At 43.1% G+C, this 15,386-nt stretch overlaps 1 protein-coding gene across 1 annotated transcript; it reads right to left on the minus strand.

Annotated features, from left to right (window-relative positions):
- Positions 1-120: 120 nt before the first annotated feature.
- On the minus strand, positions 121-15,362 carry HEATR6 (HEAT repeat containing 6). Its single transcript, XM_031556448.1, has 19 exons — positions 15,096-15,362; positions 14,553-14,693; positions 13,458-13,573; positions 12,191-12,305; positions 11,830-11,931; positions 11,618-11,755; positions 10,507-10,790; positions 10,222-10,399; positions 9,708-9,914; positions 9,089-9,188; positions 8,521-8,876; positions 7,470-7,592; positions 6,808-6,894; positions 5,679-5,813; positions 4,378-4,500; positions 3,198-3,322; positions 2,435-2,531; positions 2,071-2,275; positions 121-1,596 (listed from the first exon to the last, which is right to left on the minus strand). The coding sequence occupies exons 1-19, from the start codon at positions 15,228-15,230 to the stop codon at positions 1,046-1,048; spliced, it is 3,318 nt and encodes a 1,105-aa protein (XP_031412308.1). The 5' UTR covers positions 15,231-15,362; the 3' UTR covers positions 121-1,045.
- Between the last annotated feature and the right edge of the window lie 24 nt (positions 15,363-15,386).

Below are 15,386 nucleotides of genomic sequence, written 5' to 3' on the forward strand. Positions count from 1 at the left end.
CGCAGCGAGGCTCCGGGCCGCGGCTCCGTTTAGCTGAAGGGGTTTCGGATACTCAAATTCTTGTGGCCCGCTGAAACCTGCGGCGAGAGCAAGGAGGGTAAAAACAAAGCGGACAAACGCTGTATGCCAGAGAGCTTTTATGACAGCGAAGGCTTGCTCAGAACTCTGTTCAAACATCCCCGCAGAGGTTAGGACAGCCGGGGCACTGAGCTCCCCGAGTGCCTCATTCCTGGAGGTTCGGATCAGTCCCCGGCAACGTCACAGAGCCCGGTCCTCCCGCAGCTTATCAGCACGGCAGGCACAAACCAAACAGAGCAGTAGTGCAAGCCCCAAGGAAGGGGAAGGGGACAGAAGCTCAGCGATGTGCACACGGCCACGGGAGGTGCAGAACATCACAGCACGTCCCACAAAAAGGCAACAGCACCGGTTTGAAGTCAGACCCGCAGCTGCCATCTGCTCAGCACAGAGCGGGTGCTTTTTGGCAGAGCTGAGCTCTTGGGAGACAGGGAAGGAAGGCAGCGAGGAAGGGAGGCCAACGCAGGTGTGAAGTACCAGGAACAGACAGTTAAAGGCAAAGCATGTTTGCTCTGAGCTGGTATTCAAATATTGGCATGTTTGGGTTTAGTGCAGGAACATAAGAACGGCAAAATTCGCAGTGCTTAGAAAAACAAATTCTGCCCCATCCCTCTTTTACAAAAGTGATTTTGAATATAGCAGCATACGTAACAAAACGCTCTTGGAGCTCACACAACAGGCTCCATTTATAAAACATACAAAGAAGGAAAAGGCATTTGTTTTTCAAGGGGTAACACTGTTTCAGGTACAAACAAAACCAAGTGGAAACAACTTCTAGAGTTCATTGGCAACAAAAATTTCAAGAACTGTTTAGTTAGGTGCTATGAATGATTTAAGTTTGAAATCAATTGCTTAACAGCATCAACAGGAAGCCATTCTTTTGGATGCTCTCTATAAATTAAAGCAGGGCATTTCCTCTCTGCACACCATCAAACTGCAAGTTCCTGGTCACTGAAACAAGCGCTCCTTTTTAGGCTTCTGTTAATTCAGTGGCACCAGCATGGTTTGTCAAGACATCTTCTAGATAAACAGACACTCTCCCTCCAGTTTTGCACTCTGGATGTTTCTCTACCCCATGGAGATGTTCAATAGCTCCTTTCAATAGTCTCTCTCTCTCACACAAGTCTGTGTGCATCCCTGCTTCATTGTCTTCTACTCCAGATTTCATATATTGCACGACATAGCATTTGATGGCATCACCATTTGCTCGTATGGTTTCCCAGATGAGTGGCAGGTCTGTGTTTGTTGCCAGACTCAACAAATGAAGCAGAGCCTGGCAGATCTGTGTCCTGAGGCTGGCGCTGTACTTGAATTCCAGGAAGTCCTCGGTGTCTTCGCTTTTCTGCAAGGCTTCCACCAAGGCACTCCAGATCTGGCAGAACTGCTCCGTGGCTCCGTAGCATTCCCTCCTGCTGGGGATTGAGAGAGCCATGGCCGATTTGATGCGGACCTTAAAATTTTTGCATGACTTCACTACCGAGGAAAGCGCGCTGTATGCCTGTGTGGTCCAAGCAGCCTCTCCTGCAAGTAAATAAATACTAATGATAAAAGCAAAACCACAAACCCATTTCAGTTACTCAAAATATAGAAGAAAATGGTGACTGTGTCTCCTAAATATTTAACAGCTTATGTCTCTGATGAGATCAGTGCAAATAAGGAGCTATGAAAATAGTTTTAAAGAAGTTAACCTGCTGACGCTTTTCTTAGAGTAAAAACAACATTTGGTTTCCTATTTTCAGACCACAACTATGATCCCATTCCTTTCTAACATGACACCTCCAAGTGAATGCAGCACAGTGATGACCAAATTAGCATTTTCAGGATCTGAACCTACTTCACTGATAAGAGTTCTGGGAAAGATGCACCTCTGGATATGACAGCACAATTCAGCTCGGTTTGCTTTCTCCCCTCTTCTGCAACGCATTTCTAACAGAGACCTTATCAACCCCACAACCTGCTGTACAAAGACCGAGCCACGGGGACAAGGCTACTCACCAAGTGGCAAAGCACTGTTCTTAAATACATTGCCCAGTGCGTAACAAGCATTCCAACGCACTTTCATAGTGGCCTCACTCTGAACAGTGGAAACAAGGGCCTGGAGAGACTCCTCAATGGCTTCCCTAAACCTGGGGTGTGCTACGTGACACGGCTGCAGGAAGTGAAGCAGATTCCCAAGGGCCCTGACTGCATTGCTCTTTACCTGGAGAGAAAAAACAAACAAAAAACATCAACTCTCAAAGGAGGATGCTGACCCGCAGCTCCCTGTCTGTTGGGGCAGAACACCCTAGAGGCATGCAGCTAGTGCCCTTTTCAATAAAAATGCAACCATGATCCTCCACCCTCCTTCCCTAAGTCATACCTTGTCTTTGTCCTTGGATGCTTCGGTCGCAGACCGTAACATCTTCAACAGTAGGAGGTCAGAGAATTCCTCTTGGAAACTTTGTCCCATTGTTTCCCTAGCAGAAGAATCACACTGTGAAAGACTAGCTCTGAAAATCCACTCTCAAAGATGTGATACAATCCTTTATAAACTTGTATGAACAACCTTCACTCTTTAGAAGGCTAATATGTAAGGCAAACCTTACTACATGTGACCACTATGTTTATTAATTTAAAACCAAGCTATCAATGCAAGAAAGCCTGTTAGCAATGCAGTAAGTCTGTAATAAAAGACAGAGGGCAATGAATTGCTCAGAGGCAATTCATTAGCAGGAATATATGATAACTATTTCTCCTGTTAAAAATGTAACAGTTGGTTGGACATCCTTCAGTCTTTGGCTTGAGGAAGTGTTAAATATTCATCAATTCTACTTTTGGGTTACGTTGAAAGTAAAGTTATCAAGGAACACACAGCTACACAAAGTGACACACAAAAACCAGAAAAGGAAGCTTGGCATCATACTTTGGAACTAATGACAAAAAGACCTAAAGCCAAGCAGCTGAGTCCAACAGCAAGGGCACTGGGATAGTGCTAACACAGCCCTGCACACCAGTAGAAAGGCTGGCTAAAGACAGGTTACAAAGAAACACTCATTTTGACACAGCGACCATGGATTTTGTCTTTTTGAGACTAACTGCCCTCTAGCACTACAGGCACTGAGAGCAGCTGTGCTTCTGCTTACATGTTGACAATCAGAGTGTCGGTGAGGTTGCCCAGGGACCAGGCAGCTTTGGCACGGACGCTGGGAGACTTGTCGTGGAGGGAGTTCAGGATAGCATTTGCTGTGTCTGCTACAAACATCACATCCTATAAAGGAAAAAAAGAAAAAAAACCCTGCAATTTGAAAATATATATATTTTTTTGTCGTTGCTGCTTATTTTAAACGGGTGATTTCCTTAGTAACATACATATTCTGAGCTTTGGTAGGGAAAATAGGATCTCCACAGAAATCGCCTCTATTGACATTTGTTTTTTTTAGGTGATGACTTTTAACATGTTTACTGTGCTTTCTGCACAGGTTTGTTTGATCTTTAATTAACAGTCCAAGCCTCCATGGTGACCAAGTTCACCACTCTCCTGGGTAGCAGTTGCTGAAAGGTTTCACTGTATAATTTAATTTCATTGGTGCTTCAGTTACTTTGGATTTTAACATAATTACCTGGACTGCCATTCTTACACTCACTAAATCCCTCTGTTAAGAAAGTAATTGCTTTGCCAAACTCCCTGCTGAGCTGCTTGTTTAATCTTCCCTTCTACGGCACTACAGATTTCATTTTCACTCCTTTGCCCACAATAAAGGATTTTTCTTTCAAAATATTTGGACTGAACTCTCAACATCAGCGACTGCATAATTTTCTGTTAAAATCACCCATTTAAGGCCACATTGCAAAAAATGAGTGCTACCCTAAGTGAGGTAAGACCAAGTTGTTGTGGAAGCAAACCAGTGTTCTTCTCTGAGTAAGCTTTACTTCAGAGCTGTAAGCAAAACTGAAGCCTTCCCATCAAAATCTTCAGTTAAACTCAACAGAGTGCAGCTGCTCCCTTCTTCCCAGCATTACTTCATCGCTGTTCCTTTCTTCCCTTCCCACTTTGGTCTCCAAGAGCTTGGTGAAGGTCCTCTCCTCCTTTTGGGCTCCCTGATGAGGCAATCTGGGTTCTGCTTCATCTCACAAAGAACTGCTCTGATTTGTGTTCCCATACCAGGCAAGGGACAGATTGGGGTAGTAAAGAAAAACGATACATGCCAAAGACCAAAAGAATGAAGGAAGGCTCATTGCGAAAGAACTCATGTCCCCATCTTACGGTTCATCAAACTCATTCTAAAATGGTTCAAAGTAAGAAAAAGTTTAACTAGTTCTGACCTGACGAAGGCAAGAGAAGAGGATGTAGACCCCAAGGGCACGCACGGCAGCAGCTTTTACCAGTGGGGTCTCGCTGTGGTTCAGGCCAAGCAGCAGAGTGATGCACAGTATCTGCTGGTCGTTCTGGAATGGCAGACAGTTATGGCAACAGAGAGGAAACAGAAAACAAAACTGTCCCACAGAGAAAGATAACCAACAAATACTGGGAGAGACCTTAATACACAGAATCTATAGAAACTACCATTCAGAGTGTACTCTTTTCTTCAAAGTAGATTGATGGGCATTTGAGGATGCCACACAGGAAACTGGAAGGGTTCCAGAGAAAATGCTATCTTGTTGCTGTTAGATAATACTGTGAAGGAAACTAAATATTAACTGTCATCCAAATGGCAGAAGGTAAATGGCCCATCAGAAGTAAAACAAACTGGATAGGTTGTTTTTTCTGTCTTACGTCACTCTTCCCACTTCATGAACAAGGACAACAAGGTAAATTAAATTCATCCTGGGCAGATTGTCAGTTTACCAGCCCGCAACAAAGATCTTTGTTTCATCAGAGCAAAGGGTCAGAGTGGGCACTGACTTGACCCCACATGGCCACAGGGACAAGAGAGTGTACAAGATCAAAGTACAGAGTGATGAAGCACATGCTGTACTTGGGAGAAACCAGGCTGAGAATTCCAGAGATACTGCTGCACTGGCAATTCTTGGGCAAATGAGATCTGGCAGAGTACTCCCCATCAAGAAGGGCACAGTGACACAAAAGGAGCTGCACAATGCAGTGGTGGTACACTGCCAAGGCTTTCATGTTTAAGAGCATATTTCATGTTGCAAAAGGAGAGGAGGGCCAACATATTCATTTGCTTCCGCCAGGGCAAACACTGCAGCTTAATGTTTTAAAAACTAGGCAAGAGAAAAAGCATGCATGTGAATCGGTGCACAGCATCAGTCCACGGCTGTTAGGTCAGCTGTCCCTTCAACTGCTTAACCAGCAAAATAGCAACCCTTCACCCTTCCCTCGTGCAATGAAATTCCTGCCCTCCATCCCATGCATCAATAGCCAAGGCTGAGCATTCACAGCAGGGCCAAAGAGCTTCTGTGACCCACAGTTTAATTGTTTTGTGAGACTAATTACTCCCAATATTGCCTTTTCCAGTCTTCAATGGTCACAGTTTACTCAGAATGCAAAAAACATTCTCTACCTTCTCCCTATAAATGTAAAGGGTTTTAGATTTCCACAGTGCAGTAGTCAAGAAAATATCTCCATAGGTAAGAATGCCGAGCTTATAGGAGTGCTTTATTACCTGCAGACTGCTGAAAGCTTCTGGCAGGATGGAGGACAGAGCATCACAGGCACTCGTCTGAAGAGTTGCATGTTGAGAATTCTGGAGAGCACCAGGCAAAGGGCCATTCAACATCATAGTCCAGAAAGTTACAACCTAAGGACACGGCAGACAGGTTTACCTATTTAAATCAGCAATTATGCCAAAGTTCTATAAGAATTTGTCTTTTTTACCATCACCCAGAAGACAAACTTACAGCAGGTAGCATAATCTCATTTGAAAGTGATTACAGGTGTTTGGAACCCTAAAATAATTAGCACCAAGAATAAAATGTTTTCAAGACATTTTAGTAGTGCTATAAAGCACTTATTCACCAAGTTGTGTTTGTTCCTTCTCAAGGGCACACGCACACACTTGGATTAGGTTGCATTTGGTAGAACTACAATTCCATTCTTGAAACCACACAGATGGGTGTTTTCATTTGCCTGACAATTTACATTCATACCAAGTAACAGGAAGCCAGCACTGCTGGACACGTTTCCTGCCTGGGAGGGTCACTGGTGACAAGCTTAAAAGTTAGCTTACTCTAAAGAACTTTATAGCATTTCCCTATTTCAAGAAACAAGTCCTAAACAGGTCTACATTACCACTACAATGCCAGTTCCTCAGCTTCAGCAAACCTGTCTGAACAACAGCTTCAGGCAATGCACATCTCTGAAGTCACATACATGGTTGTGGCCAGCCTCGCTCCACATGTGAGCAGACAGAGCATTCAGGCAGGCTCTGGTCACAATGCAAGTTCACCACAACTCTACAGGTGTATCTGGAGGTTTTATGTTGACACACGCAAAGCCTGAACTGGTCTTCCAGCTTGCTGACTTATGTCAGACAGGCAGAAGAAGAATAAGGAAAGGCAGAAAGGCAGTGTTAATATCATGTAAAAAGATCACTTGCCTACCAGCCAAAACGAATGCCAAATTAATGCAGAAAGCTGCAGAAATTCTACACACCAGCACCTATAAAGCTGCAGGGTACTTACTGCCTTTCTTCTTTCCCGTCATTGATTTATCAGTTTTCACACCAGAAACTCTGCAGGAAATCAAGAAAGGAAGCTCAAGTAAGCAGAATCTGAGCGGGAGCCCACACTCACCATGCTGACTGGTACTCTCTTCTCAGGAGCAACAGCAGAATCGGGCTTGTACTGCTGTACTACACCTGTGCCCAGCTCCTCCAGAAGCTGCAAGGAAGCAGAATGCAACCAGGCCTTTATCAGAGTGACTCAAGTATCACCAAACTACAGAAATCTTTATCAAGGACTAAACTTTTATTTTTGTTCTCTGGGTAAAGAAGATCCAGTATTAATTTGGGCTCTATTCTGTGTCTGCTAGTGAAGGAACCAGAGGAAAAGCCTTTCTTAGATGAAGTCTCCAGCTAAAGCAGCATAACAAATATCTGGGCAAAGAGGAAACCTGAGTTTTCCTACAGTTAAGTACAGTTACTACAGACTACAGTTCATGCACAAAGTGATGATAAGTTAGGGAAGGACCAGCGTTGTAGTCCATGCACTTCCCAGACCTCCTGTGAACTCAGCAGAGTACCAAACCTCTGCTCAGAGTTCAAGACTGGAAGGTCACAATGCATTTCTGGAAACACAGCAGCCTGCCACTTTGGAAGGCACCGGCTCATCACAGAGTGCTGCTACACAAAACTTGCAGACCTGAATATTCAGCATTACTCATCTGTATTTGCAAAGCACACTGACTGACAAAATTGACTAGATAGAACAATACTGGTCTTTCCTCACACTCTTACTTTGGCTCCATGAAGCTGAATGGATGGATCCGTTTCTTCCATGCATCTGCAAGCCACTTCTCCAAGTTCTAGCAAATAGCTCTGAGCCATAGAGAAATACCCTTTCACAAGAAGAGCTAACACCTAAACACAAGCAAAAGATGAATTCAATTCAGCATTTTTTTCCTTCTATTAAAACAAAATACCCTAAGTACAGAGAGCATGTTAACAGGCTAATCAACACAGCAACGACACTAAAGTATAATGTAACAGATACACCTTACAGTAACAGATACACCTTACAGTACAACTTCTAGAATAGTAGAGCTAATTAAAATCCTTCCAATTCCATTATCCTGTTTGAAAAAGAGCCACAAAAGCACTATCAGGTAGCAACTCCATGAATTATTTACTCTAAGAGAAGTCTTCTGTAGTGAAAAAAGCTATTGCCTGTAAGAGCAATACATTCTGCATCTCCTGCAACACTGCTGCTGTGCTCTGCAAAGCTGGATTTAACAAATATGCACTGTTCCAGAAGAAGTATGAGACTCTGTGATGCACATTACAAAATATTACCATTTTCTGTGGTTACATGAAGAAAAACACGTCCAAGTCCCAACATTCACAAGTACTTCTTTAGTCATGCCAGTATCACCCCACAGCTCTCTGCACTCTGTTCACCAATTGCAGAATTCTTCCCCCACCATTTTCTAGCAAAATTTCAAGTTAGATTCTGTATGGAGGAGTTTGCACGAGGGAAATTCACAGCCTTCACCAGATGCCAGCACACACAACTAAACATTTAAAAATAATAAAGACACAAAAATGACAGGCAGATGAACTTGCTGCTGCAGCTTTACTACGGGATGGTTTTGTTGTGGCCACAAGCACAGAATCAAAACGTTAGCACTCTTTCAGTCACAACAGAACAGAAATGCTGCTCCAGCAAATGCTTTCGCCTACAGCACTCCGCAAGAGGTAGGAGCAAAGGCAACCCACGAGACTCAGCAGGCCTGAGGCTATGTGATATTGTGCAAGATGGCTGCTTTACAAGCTAACTGTTCATTCTCACCTGCAAGGATTCCAGTCGAACGGGAGATGGTTCATAAACACTCCCAGATGGAAAGTTAGCATCGCTGTCGGAACAGGAATCCTCTCTGGGCAGAACAATGATGGAAATACAGAGACGAATAAGCCAGCAGGGTTCTGGAGGCAAACATCCTGATGGATTCTCTGGAGATTCCCCTTCCAAGGGGAGTGCTTTTCTCCACTGCTCAGAAAAATTAAAACGATGCGGGGTTGCACTACCACTGTTGCTTAGCCCTGAAGAACTGGGCTGTTGTAAAAGTAGCTGCACCTCCGGTAAAGGTGCTTGGGCAGATACTACAGCCCCTAATAATGTGAGACTAGAAACTCGAACATTAACATCTGCAAGAAAGAACAGGGAGGGGGAAGAGAAAGCCAGTCCATTAGCATCTCACTGATGCATCAGTATCCTTCTTCAGCCATTTTCAAATGAGACAAATCATAACGTAGAATTTGGTAGTGCTCTCTCTAATTATGTATTTATAATGTTGTACATTAACTAATGCTAAATTAAGGACTAACATATACAAAGAGGCACAATACAGAAAACAAACCTTTATGGCAAATGTATGGCTTTATCTGGTTCCAAACTCTTGTCAGCAACCCAGGATTTAAACGGCTGTATGGCGCATTTGAAACCAAATTTGCAAGGCACTGAAACACATAAAAGAACATACATGGCATGGTGGTTACAGTGTCTGGCCTCCAACAGATTTCATTTAATATTTAGGTCATTTTTGACAGCTAAGTATCTGAGGGCAGCTGAAAACAAATAACCCCAAATTATCTGTTGTTTGAAAATTGGTTGCAAGCTTCTCCTACATGACCTGGCATAAAGATCAAGACATTCCAACAGCCCATGAAAAACTTTTCAAGAAGGCTGTTTGGATTCAGGTTTCAAAGCCAGGGGGAGCCTCCAGAGTCATTTCACAGGTTCACTCACCTCAAAAACAAAACAAAACAAAACAAAACAAGAAAAATGCACTGAGAAGAAACTCTAGGACTTTGTAGGAAGCCTCAGTCACTGTTGCCATAACATCACAAGGCTTCGGTCTATTTACCCTCCTTCTTCACCCCTGGTCCTTCCTTAACAGCCACAAGAATTTCCATGCAACCTTTCTTCAGAAGTCTAGAGACCAATTTCAGCTCTTGTGCAGCACTTGAAACATTCACCTTGATTATTTGAGTTAGTGTTTGAGAAGATGATTCTGCCACCAGGGCTAGCAGCAGGCAGCGGTGCAGCTCCCGGATGCTAGAAGCAATAATTACAGAGAAGGGAGTAAAAGCTCTCTTGTGATCGTTAGCATCTTCAGCAATAGAGAGAAACTGCTTAGAACCTTCCAGAATAGCTGACAGGACTTGAAGAGAGCAGGCACGTGTCTGAAAAAATAAACATTCTTGTTAGCTACAGCAGATCTTGTAAGAATCCACTATTTTCATTGGCCCTCCTAAATACTCATCTCAAGGAGATGATTGGTACCACATTCTTAGTATGCAGTGTAACTTCAGGAGCTATTACACCAGAAATGAGTAGTGACTGTAATTGGTTTCCTTAACCGATACATCCTCGTTTATTTCTTGTAGTACAGAGAGCAAGCAACACAACTACAACTAAAGGGCAGAGAAGACAACTCTTACAATTAATGCATGGAAAATACAACACTTCATCTACTCAGGACTGTCTCACCTTAGGAGAAGGGTCCTTTAAAGCAATAGTCATCAAGGACACCGACTGCGGGCTGCCGATGCCGGGTGCATCAGGAACAAATGCTGACCAGTAGCCATAAAGAACTCTTTTTTCTATTGACTTTATAGCAGAGAGGAAACACGCGAGCGCCCCTTGACGAACTTTGGCTTGATAAGATCTTCAAAAAAATAAACAAAAACATTAATAAAACACCAGAAGTGTAGAATGACGGATTTAAGCTAGTACTATGTTACTATGCTTTCTGTTTACATGAAGAACAATAACCTCATTTTGCTCTGTATTCCGCCTTCAGCATCAGAATATTCTGACTCGCTGCTGCTGATTCTTTTCCAGCCAGTACCATGTGAAGGTAAGGGATCCTTTCCAGCAGGCACACATGCAACACCTGATGCACAAGCCCGAGGATCTGCACAAGGACTGCTCTCCAAATTCAGTTTCATCACGTCTGCTCCACGGTTTGATTCGTTTCCTGTATCACACAAATCTTCTTTTCCTTCCTCTGCAAATTCTCCCTTCTTTTGTTTCCCTTTGGACTTCTTTCTTCGGTTCTGTTGTATGAAGAAAGCTAGATTTTATGTATACGTATATATCCAGGAAGATGTGCAATCATTTTATAGTGATACATCTTTTACTAAAGGAAAAAAATCCCAAATGAAAACAAAACTACTTTTAATCCAGAAGAAAAGCAGAGTTCAATATAGTAAATCATGCCCTCCGTATAGAACATTAACATCTAACAGCTTTAGTTTTCAAATAAGTAGTTTTGAGATGAAATTTAATTTACCCAGAGGAGTTATCACAACTATTTGGTATCTTCTGTGCAACATTACATATGATTGCACTCACGTGCACTCTGTGCAACACTGTACACAAAAAATAATCTGTATAAGGATTAAGCAGAACTGATGAGGAAGCAAGGAAAAAGAGGGGGAAAAAACACCAAAATAATGCTAATTTAAAAAATAATAATAATTTTTAAAAATCAGTCAGTAGATGAACCTGACTTCTCTCAGAAGAAGTCAAATAATTGTCCAAGTGCTAGGAGACAAAATGCAATTTATAAAATAAAGAACTCTGTCTCGTCTGCAAGCACCAATTCCATGCCTTCAGGCCAAGAACTCCTGGCTGCAGAACTGTAAATGACGCACACAGCTTAAGTCAAGAAAACCCATCTCTGCAGAGCCATTTGTAAACTCAGATGACAAAACCAAAGCATTTTAATTAGCTCAGATGTATAACCAATAGCATAAAAGCAAAAAAATACAAAATGTATCACACAGAACACAGAGAGCCTGTTAGCCACCAATGCCATACCAGGTAACACACAACCACAACAAACACATGAGTACAGTAAAGGAGTATAACTTCAGCTTACCCCTGTGGGCTTAAAGGCAGCTGGCTCTGGTTGCTCCTGCTTGGCAGGTGACCTTTTGTCATACTGAGGTAATGGAGCTGGGTACAAGGCTGCAGGCATCTCTATGCTCAGCCCTGGCAGCCCGTGAAACATACATTTCTGAAACAACAACAAAAATGTTTGTGTATTTTTCCTTTTCAGCACATGTCCTCAGTGTCAAATTAAGTAGTTACCTTTAATACTGCAAGGAGAGATCCAAGTTGGTCCGTTTGCATTATCTTCATCTTCCCACCATTCAGAAGTGACTGGATACCTTTCAGTGCATTTTGTAGCAACTGAAAACAAAACACAGAATCATTTACTTTTCTTTCCCAAAACACCGAAGCTTCACATCTTTCGAGTGATTTTTTAAGTAGTTATGGCTTTGCTCAACATAGTTGCCATGACAGTTATTTACACTGCCCAATTAAAACAAATCCAAAAAATAAATTATTTAAGCAAAATCTCAGTTGAAAATAGTCCAAAAAACACACTCCAAACTCCAGTATTCCAGTAGCCAATTTCCTAATCAGAGTATTCCAGACTCACACTTACCATGCAAAAGACAATGTCATCTACATTAGAGGTTTTTGAAGACTGCAGAACACTTAGGAACGTTTGAAAACAGACACTTCTGTAGGACTCATCCAAGCATGGCTGTCCAGGCACACTAAATAAAAGCGAGAAACAAATCATTGCTTCACAGCTTTATAAAGCTACACAGACTCAGATGCAAACCCTCTGCTAGGCTGAGGAGGAGGGCCTAAGACATCGATAGCTCTTTGAAAAGGATCAGCTCTACTAACTAAAAAAAACAAAAGGAAACCTGCACAAAGACTTCCCACAATCCCAGCATGCCTTACAGCTCTCTGCTTCTTAGAATCATAGAATCACAAGGTTGGAAACGACCTATAAGATCATCTAGTCCAACCGTCTTCTCATTACCACTGCTACCACAAGCTACTAAAGCAGATCTCGCAGCTCCTCGTCCAGACAATCCTGTAATTCTGTGGCTACCTTCTCAATTACTATGAATCTCCAGGCACAGCTCAATGAGCTTCCATGTCTACAAATGATGAAAGGCAAGAATTCACATTTAAGGGGACCCTTAAATGTCAGTTCTGTCAGTTCCTAGTTCCCACATCTCTCAATTTAATGATTTTACATTTTAATGTCTACTTGATTTAATGTACAAAGAGAGGGCAATTGCATCACTTTAATCTATGCTGTCTTAAGTACCATACAGTAAAAGCTGGCCAATGCTGCAGTAGCTTTTGTCATTAAATAAAATCTTTGTAATGGATTCCTAAGCATCTGTCTCCTGCACATTTAATTACTTCAAGCCATTACTGCATGTTTGGTAATATTCATAGGACAATTCAAGTATTATAACAGATTTTCCTGAAATTAGAATCACAGAATAGCTGAGGCTGGAAGGGACCATCTAGTCCAACATCCTTGCTCTAAGCAGAGCCAAGCAGAGCAGGTTGCACAGCACTGTGTCCATTCAGATTCTGAGCATCTCCAAGCACAGAGATTCTACAGCCTCCCAACAATCGTTACAGGACCAGACAAAACTTTTTATTTCCCTAAATATTTCCTTTATAACACTATTTCTGGAAGTCTGAGACTTTGCAGTATCTATCCATACACGATACAATCAATACCTTGGAGCACTAAAGTCTTATATTTCAAATGTATCCACGTGTAGCTGACTGGTCCCCATTCGCTGTTCCTGGCACAGAGCAGACCAGCTGTCTGTGTTGTCAGATGTACATCATCTAAAGCATCCACTTCCCCACCTGCAAGAGCTTGTATGCACCTGAGACACAGGTTTGCCATGCTGTGTACTGCTGCCCTCCTGAGTTCCACGTCAGACTGAGCAGGATCACTGAACTGTACCAGGAGTCCCGTCTTGCCCAGCAAATCCTGCAGGTACTAAAACAAAGCAGCCAAAGTCACTAACGCTCTTCCCTCAGCCTGCTGGCTCTGTTTGGTAGATAAACATATCATATCTATGCTACAAGAAAAAGACTCATCAGCTGCAACTTCAAATTCCACAGACAGATTGTGTTTATCAAAACGACAAGATTATTATTTCCAAAGTTCTCCTGTTTTGTATTTTAAAAAAGTACCGAGTGTGAGCATAGTTCAGACTGAGTCACAATTTATGCCTTCTTCCCAGACATAATTCTAAGTTAGTGACAACTGCTGTACCAAGCTTCTGCAGTTTTCTAGGCTACAAACCCACGCAAGCTGGCAGCTCCAACACTGCTAACATCACTACCTTGAGCTTTAGCCAAACTGCAGAAACTGCTCTGCAAACTGCCAAGAGCTGGTGAGAGCAAGAGAATTGATCATATCAAACACTACCTTACTCTGCAGCAAGAAGAAGCTTTGTGCAAACTTCAGCTATAACACTGGGCAACCTCTGCTTCAAAATGGCTTTGAGACCACTGCACACTGAAGACCAGATCTGGCTGCAGGATAAATTTTGGGATCCTCAATGGAGACTGCAGAGTGTCTGCAATTTGAGTCTCCCCATGTTCCTTCTGGCTGTCACACAGACAGACCAGAGTGCTTAGTCTGCAGACTGAGCTGGGTGCCCTCCTTCCATTGTGTGCCTCTGGCTCAAGCCAGATCCTGGATGGATCCTACTGCTGCTGCATGCAGGTACAGCATCAATGAGCACGGGAAAAATCTTGTTATATACTGACTATTAAAATACTTACCTAAAACACCTGCAATTCAACTTTTGCACAAACACTAGGCATGATTCTAATGGGATCTAATCTTAACCTAAAAGATATGGTGATTTGAGAACAAGACACATTTTTATCTAAAAAGAAAAAAAAAAGAAGAAACAGTAAAGGATGAAAACCTTTCTTGCTTACTTTCTCTTAGTTTGTAAACACACCTTCTGACATTTAGGTCCATTGTTGTAAACAAGAGCTGCTAAGGCTTGCAGAATTTCAACGTGTGTCCAAGAGCTGCATTGCTTAAGTGCAGAGATGCAGTAAGAGAGAAGAAAATTCAAGTTCTGTTCATCAACTACCACCTGTCATAAGAAAAAAGGATTATGATCAAGAAAACAGCATTATCCTGTACTGATCAATGTATTTATATCCCCATGGCTGCAAACTTGGATAATCTGGCTGTTAAAATCACACATCATCACAAAATCAGAAATTTAGATTTCAGAAACAGATTGGTGCACATGAGCGTCCTGTAACCAGCTGTACTCCCCACGAGAGCTGCCTTTACACCAGGAAGCCCCCAGTCACACTGGAGTCACAGGCCAGAACCTCAGCTAAGAGCAAATGAACACTGCACTGAAAATCCAAGCATCCTCACGTGAGGTCAGCTCCACAGCCCCACAGAAGTGTCAAAAGGCCCCTCTGGCTCAATGGGAGCCCAGGGAGATAGCATAGAGGGTTAAGGCACAGCCAGCTTCCCATACCTGGAATCTGTTAAGCAGGTGATGGATGAGCTGACAGACTTTGCTGACGAGATGCTCCTCATCGAAGTGAACCAGCTGGCAGGCCTGGGCGAGCAAGACACAAACATCCTGGGAAAGAAAGTGCGGGTTTGTCATCGAGAGGCCGCAAAGCACGTGCGCCGCCGGGCCCCGCCCAGAGCCCCCGGCTCTCACGGAGTCACGCCGGCTCCGGCAGCGCTCGGAACCCGACGGGACCCGACACCGGACGGGCCTCAGGCGGCTGCGAGCCCCCCGCACGCGGCGGCGTCCGGT

The sequence above is a fragment of the Meleagris gallopavo genome, chromosome 21, assembly GCF_000146605.3.
Source record: "Meleagris gallopavo isolate NT-WF06-2002-E0010 breed Aviagen turkey brand Nicholas breeding stock chromosome 21, Turkey_5.1, whole genome shotgun sequence".
NCBI lineage: Eukaryota > Metazoa > Chordata > Aves > Galliformes > Phasianidae > Meleagris > Meleagris gallopavo.